Below are 7,704 nucleotides of genomic sequence, written 5' to 3' on the forward strand. Positions count from 1 at the left end.
AAGGGGATTGATCCTCCACTGGTTATAGCAGAACTGTTACAGGGTGGTTATTACAATCCGTTATCAGCTAACTATTTTATTATCTTTACGTTTTTAATAATATTAGTAAAAGAAAACAAGTTTTATTCGGACGCAAGAATGTTAAGCAGTGCTTAAGTGTAATTTGGAATTCTCGTGTTGTTGATGCAGGATACTGCTTTCGGATTTATGGGGTTTCTTATGCTACAATAAATAGCAAAACTGCTCCTTTTCGTGTTTCCTTTGTGTTGTTTTTTCGTACTGTTTATTTCACGTGGCGCCTTGATGATGATCCCTTTGTGTCTGTGCCGTATCCCTTTTTTCTTCTTCTGCGTCTTCGTAAAAACTGTCACAACAAAAAATACCCAAGTAATAACAATCAAACAACCTGTTTAGATTTGTAAATAACATTTTTAACTTTTTTATTAGAACCTCACACGAGTCCTTTTTGTTGAGTATGAGGACCAATTTTTCTGTACACATCGGACACATTCAAGTGCTCTCCTTCAGTTTGAAATTCTTATAGATCTATTTTTACAAGTACTTTCCTTCGCGACGATGATTCTCTCTATTAGTCGCCTTCATATTCCTACCGAACACTTTCCGTTTTCAGTTCTCGTAAGCGCTATATGGGTGAAGGAATTCATTCTATAGATGGGTTGTTATCGTGTTGTGTGTCCCGCAAAATTCGTTTGTGGTTTGTAAAGTTGTAGAAAAAATAAAATGAGTTTTAAAAAACATCCCTATTGACATACACATACACGATTGAGCTACCAGTATTGTAATTGGCTAACGAGCGGTCAATTAAATTTAAGCTAATTTTCGGCACAAATCATTCGAGCCAACCAACCGCACACACACAGTCGAATGGGCCCACCAATTTTAGATGTATGTGAGTGGAGAATTGCGGTTTACGGAACTTATTGTAATCGGTCACTTACAGTTGTAGAACAAAAGAAAGTGTATAATTTATCGTACATACATGGCAGCATGAAACTTCGTAACGGGGCTAAACGGTATGATCGGAATCCTACACTCTCGCGTTCGTTGCTTCCCCTATCGGCGACGGTCGCGATCACGGTCTCGTGATCGTTCGCGCTCATGCTTTGACGAACGATGCCGACTGCTGTTATCACTATGGCGACTAGAGCCATATTTATCATGCTTCCCATTGCCTCGGTAATCCTTTTCGCTACGTCTGTAGTCGTCCCGATCGTATCCTCCTCCACCACCGCTACCTAACTTACCACTGTCCGATCTCATCCGATCCCTGTCGCGATCGCGATTTCGCGAATGATCCAGCGAGTTGCTCGTCCCTTTCGAGCGATCACGATCTCGTTCGGAACCGTTGGTGTAACGATTGTCGTTGTTTCTGTCCTCTCCTCCCCTTCCAGACCGACGATCGTATTTTTTATCACTAGAACATAACAAGTAGAGAACCGATTTAGTGAGCATTGAATTCATTCTGCAAATTCCACTCGTACATACCTCTTTTTGTACTTCTGCGGCGAATCAGGCGATGGGGAACGGGATGAATAATGACGAGAAGATTTCTTCTTGGCCGACGATGATATTTTTGTCGGTGTTCTGGAACGATGGCGCGACTTTTTCGACGTCCTTCGAGAGCCACCTTTCTCGGTAGGATAGTGAGGCGAGTGTAGTGATCGCGATCTCGACCGTGAGCGTGAAACTACGCTGCGCGACCGTGAACGAGAGGTGCGCGTTTTAGACCGTGAGCGTGAATGGGACGTGCGCGAACGGGAGCGTGTACCGCGTGAACGTGACCGTGACATGGAACGCGACATCGACCGTGGTGAGCGTGATTTCGAGCGAGAAGATTTTGATAACGATTTCGATCGCGATCGCGACTTCTTCCCATCAGCCGTCGGTCCACCGGCATCGGATTCGTTGTTGTTTAGGCCGGCGGTGTTACTGTTCGCATTGTTTCCACTGCCAGCAACACCACCGGCCGTTGCCGCGTTACTACCGCCACTGTTTGCGTTGCTTGCATTGCCGGACGAATTCAACGGCAATGGCATGGCTCTCTGAATGAAACCTCCCCATGCATTGTGGGATCCATTGTTCCGATCGACCGTTATGACGGTGGGTGCAGCAGCCACGGGATTAGCCTCGGGGCGATCCTTTTTGCGCTGCTCCTGGTATTTTTTCTTTAAAGCTTCTACCGCTTCCTCTAGCTGCTCCGCGTTCGGTTTGCCCCGCTTATACAGTGCCATGATGCGGTAGCAAACATCCAACATGTCATCCTCGCTGACGCGGAATATCACAAACCACGGCGGACTGCTCGGCAGTGGAATGTTGTGCTTGCGTGCGGTCAAATAAATGCACGCGCACGCAATCGTTTCCGGCTGGTGCCGCACGAACACATCCGTCCGGAAGGAATCGTTCATGAAGTTCCACGCCATCTGCATCATGTTCTGGTGCTTTTCCAGCTCGAGATACTTCAGGTACATCACGATCAGCTTGTGCGGGTGCTTCACGTGCACGCAGAACCCGAGCTCCTTCAGTACGCGCCGCTCGGCCTTGATCACCTGCGATTTCAGATTGATGTAGTGCTGGTCCAGTATCATCGGTATCATGGGCCTTCATATTTGAGAGCGAAAAGATAGCAAAAAACAATCGGGTAAGGAGAGAAAGAAAGAAAAAAGCAAGTAAACACAACGCGGTGGCGCGTCTTTGCTGGCTGCCTCGTTTGTAAGCAGTTGTTCTCTGGAGCACTCTCGATGGAACCGTTCCCGGGGTGGGTAAGTGAAAAATTTGCACGAACAAAACAAAACAAAACAAAAACGCATCTCGTTTCACGCTTTACCAGCCGCTACATGCGCTTTATCTAGCGAATAGAACAGAACTGTTGTTCGAACACATTCCGTTTCGATATTTTAATCTAGATTTTTCAATCTGCTTAGTATAATATAGAATTTTTAAACTAATTTTTGCCTAAAATTGACGAATTCCTTGGAAAATTCTATCAAAACATTTGCCAAAATAAATAAATAAATCATTTAAAACTACTGTTCAAAACCATTGGTACCGTTCGTAATTCTTACTTGTATTTGTAGTCATTGCCCTCTACGAAAACCATCTAGAAACGTAGCACCGTGTGGTCCGTTATGAATGGTACAAATTACCTGCCAACTTACCAAACGGCTCCTCCCGATTACACTTTCCCCCGATTACCTCCCTTCACGATCAGCTTCCACAGTCGGAATCATGTAGAAACCAAACAGGACTAAAAAATATCTTAAAAGGCTTATTATTACAACACTAAACCAATCACCGCATGGTCCAGATCAATGAGTTCGGCCTTCTTCTTGTTTCCGTGTTGTGGCGATTGTGTTAACTCGCGCGTTTCATCCATGGACTTCAATTTGCCGGCAAGGTCGCCCAAGGTTGCCCGGGTGCCGAAAATATCGATCACATTCATCCAGCCAATCTCACCCTCTTCTCTGGCACATACCACACCGTCACGCAGTCGGCCACAAACCGTCCCAGTGTCGTTAGCGGTTCCGAATCATTCGTTCACGGTAGTTCGTTAGATCTCGCTCCTTCTTCCGGTGGCGCTAAAAGACGCTCGCTTACGTACAGGATGGTTCAGTGTGGTAAGAAAACATAAAGAAAAAAAGAGAGAGAACATACTATGCTTCGAGATTGGGAAAGAGAGAAGTTAGAAAGAAACACAAAGCAAGAGTAGTGACCACAAAGCGTAGTATGGAGTATACTGCTACTAGCTGTCACATCCTCCCCAGGCGGCGGTGCACATCCGTTGGGTTGGTGGGTTGGTTTCTGTTTCTTTGCTCCACTTTTCTCCCCATTTTTAATAGTACGTAGTACGCGCGCGCTCGTGTCGTTTGCAATAAGCACACTGGTTCCGGAGAGCGCAACGGAATCTTTTGGCCGCCTCCTCGAAGTGACAGATTCTCGCACTGACCACACGGACACGTTCCGAACCGAACCGGCAGGTTGTTCCAGAGATGAAGGACGATGATTACCGGGTATGGGTTCGATATTTCCAGTCTGCTCGTACACCTTTTGCTGGCCTTGCCACCTTTTTTTCTGATGATGAATCGTGGAGGCAACACATACACAGGAGGCATTACCTTCTTCTACGGCACGCTGTACCACGCATCAGAGGCCATACATTCGGACGATCGGCAAGCGGGATAACCCGGGAGGTTTCTTCTTGCTCGGGATGAAGGCCGTCATTTTTCTTAACGATGGCTGAATTCAGTTGCTAAGGGCACTTGATCACACTGGTTTAAACTAACCTGGCCGCTGGGTATATTGAGCATTGGCCGTATTTGGGTTACTCGTCGCTGCGCAGCGCCCCAGGTAGAGCATGTTTCAGAGATGGCGATTTGGTTTTTGTTTTGTTCTGTTCAGACCGTAGTTTTGTTTGTTTTGTTTTTAGTTTTGATCTTTTGTTTGTTTTTTTTTTTGGGGAGGAGTTTCCCAAAAGCTGTACGCTTTGGGTTTGGCTTTTAGAAGGAGACAGAGTTTTGAGTAAGATTGAGCGTCTTACCTACAAAACTATAAGTGAAATAAGTTAATAGAAGTCGCTTAGCGTAACGGGCCAGCAGCAGCAGACGTGTTGCTTGCGGAACAGTGAAACGGTAACCGGATCGTACGGATCGGCTCCCGGGATACTTACTTTTGGCTTCGGACTTGTTTGATATGATGAAAGACGTTTATCACGTCCCGTATCCGGCGTGGCGCTTCCTCGATCTTGGACGCCAGACAGATGCAGCTCATCGCCGTCGCCTCCATGCTATGGCGCACGAAAGATTTCGAGTAGAAGAAGCGCTGGAATAGCACCTGCCCGGTCGCCATAGCAACCTAAAAGTGGAATGGAAACTGGTGAAAACATTGCGATTTTGTGTTCGGTCACAAAGTGAAGTCTGTTTATTTTTTTGTAGGCAGATTCGCATTTAAGTGACAAAAGTTGATACTGGAGGACATTTTCAATGACATGCAAACACAACGAAAGCAGTGTCTATGGAACCGTGTTAGTGCGTTAGCTAGGTAAATTGGCCACGGAAGTTTGCTGTGAATCATTCAAATAGCAATTAATTCAATGAATAATGAAGGATTTTCTTTCCGTATGTGCTACCACTTTCATGCTGCTGAAAATTCACATTCGCGCACTGACTCACACAAACACACACACACACACACACACACACACACACACACATGCACGCACGCGACAAGATGGCGTCGGAGGCGCTTATGAAACTCCCTCTCGGAACGAAGCGCTCTTACCTGGGGCAATTTCAGCAGAATGCCTGCCGTCTGTATTAGCTCGCAGCCCAGGATGCGGAGATCCGTTTCCGTTTCCCGATCGAGTCCATCATTTTGGGACGGGGTTTGGTCAAGCTTCACTTCCGGAAGCAGACAGTTTTCGAGCGTGAGCACAATTTTCCCATATGGGCGCTGGACGGGCGTCGGGCCCGTTGCTGTCGGAGCTTGTGCCGCAATTACCGCCGATGCCGTTTTGCTGCTGGTAACCGTTTCGGTGATTGTTTTACTCACGCTCATGATTTGCACGGTGCACGGTAACTACGCATCAAGTGGGGGAGAAAAAACAATTCCGGCACACGGAGACACAGCGTAGCCCGTTCCGCGAAAAAGCAACTTTGGATCTGTCAGCTAGCTGGTGTGGGGTGGTATTGATGTACAGAACAAAGCGAATGCGAGCGCTGTTTGACAGTTTCGCCCCTCTTATGACGGATGCGAACAAGGACAGAGAGCGAATAGGAAAAAAATTGATTAATGTATTCATACTTATTGGCATAACATCGTAAACAATTAATTTTTTACCGAATTGATAAAGAAACAGTGTCGTTGCCATGTCTTATTGAATAGAAACATTCGAAGGATTTAAATTTTGTTCGGGCGAAAGTGGAGCTCTACAACAGTAGCACATGGTACTGTCAAATGTTCTGTCAAGACACGTTCAAAATATCAGTTACATCGATCGCGCGTATTACGTAAATCATGTGCAAATTTACAATAAATTTAAGGTTTTGTTCTTACATGAGCTAAATCCTGAAATTCTTTTTTATTATGGAACAGTCTACTATAGAACAAAAAGAGCAAATAAACACGTGATGCATAAGGAAGCAGCGCCACCTGTTGCGAAGTACCAGTACTATAAATTTTACTGTTTCTGTTAATAATTTTCAAATCCTTTTGTCTAGTGTAGATAAATGTCCTGATTAAATTTTAAAAGATTCTCTTTCCTCTCCGTTCTATTATTTGCTTTGTTCATTTTAGTTCGAAACGCTCCAAGTCTGTTCGAAAGTGGATGTTACTCATAGTGCAGCATATCCCTTTATCAGAAGTGAAGCAGCATTACAGCCGTCTTCAAAGAATGAAATGTTTTCGGAAACCATCGAGATGACTCACCACCTTGCGAATGCCAGAAAGGATGGAGGATGCCAAAAAGGATTTTATTTTTTCCTGCTTATCGAACTATTCGTGAAACTTCGCCGGAAAATTGCGCCATGGTGCCTACCTGCATGCCGTGCTTTCTCCATGACAAATTAATTAGTTTTCACCTATGTAATCTGAAGCATTCTTTGCATATCAACCTGCCAGCAAATGGCAACGGATGCACCAATCAAGCACAAAGCAGAAAACTAAAAAATTAAAACTGACATCGAACTAGAACGCAACGATGAAGACGGTGATGCTCTGGTTACAGTGATGCTAGCAACCTTTTTAGCTGTGTTGTTTCGGAATCTTCGTCAATGAGAGCAAGAGCATTGTGATTGTTGCCCCCAGGAGGCGAGGAATGATTTTCCCTCCCTCCTCACACCTCACATCCTTCTCTCTTCTGTGTCGTCGTTATCGATAAGGTGGAGCTATTCATTCCCTGGTTCACAGTCCACTGTGCCCTACTTCCGGCACGGGAAGCGGGAGGTAGCACAGTTCAGGTGACATGATATGCCACTCCTTTCAGTACTCAACCGGATGAGACCGAGGGTGCCAGTAACGGTGATCATTTAGCATAGTAGCCACCTGGTGGGAACGGATGCAGCAGCGTTTTAATTAAAACTCATTTTTATTTAGTTCCCCGTCGGTGGAAAGCGGACGGTGGCGGAGTGGCCATTCGATTGGTATTGTGCTTAAGACGGCGAGACTGTGACGGCGTTCCGTACCGACCTGTGATGGTTCAAACATTGGCCAACGTTGGTGAATCGGTGGGAAACAAATTAAATCAGAACCGGCGTACTACCGCTGGTGGAAAGCAAAATTCCAAAGCGAGAGATGACATCGCGGAAGACATCCTCGAACGGGTCACGGTGGGCGGGAAGGAATTATCTTCGACGAGGCAAAAACAACAAAAAAACAGACACACACAAACTCTCAATACCCAGCAGACCTGGGAGCGTCACCATTCACTCGGTGGTCCAATAAGTGGTCGGACGGGTGGTGTTCCGTTCATGCTTGCTGTGCCGTGCGCAGAAAATGGAGTTTTCCCACCGGATGGAGTATTAGTAAGAAATGGGGAACGATTACGGTACGGTTCATCATCTTTCTTCCGGAAGGACTCGAGCGTCGAACCACCCTTCTTATCGTTTAATCACGTTCGCAACGGGGGGAAAAGCAAGCAAGCAAAAAAAACCCGTTTTTTTTTGGTTCACCGATATCCTTTCACTCTCTGCA

General features: G+C 45.8%; 1 protein-coding gene across 1 annotated transcript; it reads right to left on the reverse strand.

The window, feature by feature from the left end:
* Positions 1 to 415: 415 nt before the first annotated feature.
* Positions 416 to 5,657, reverse strand: LOC128309698 (cyclin-L2). The gene is made up of 4 exons (XM_053046146.1): positions 5,296 to 5,657; positions 4,685 to 4,869; positions 1,507 to 2,619; positions 416 to 1,435 (listed from the first exon to the last, which is right to left on the reverse strand). Exons 1-4 carry the CDS (start codon positions 5,569 to 5,571, stop codon positions 1,075 to 1,077), a joined length of 1,935 nt encoding a protein of 644 aa, XP_052902106.1. The 5' UTR covers positions 5,572 to 5,657; the 3' UTR covers positions 416 to 1,074.
* Between the last annotated feature and the right edge of the window lie 2,047 nt (positions 5,658 to 7,704).

Source organism: Anopheles moucheti, chromosome 2, assembly GCF_943734755.1.
Source record: "Anopheles moucheti chromosome 2, idAnoMoucSN_F20_07, whole genome shotgun sequence".
Lineage (NCBI taxonomy): Eukaryota > Metazoa > Arthropoda > Insecta > Diptera > Culicidae > Anopheles > Anopheles moucheti.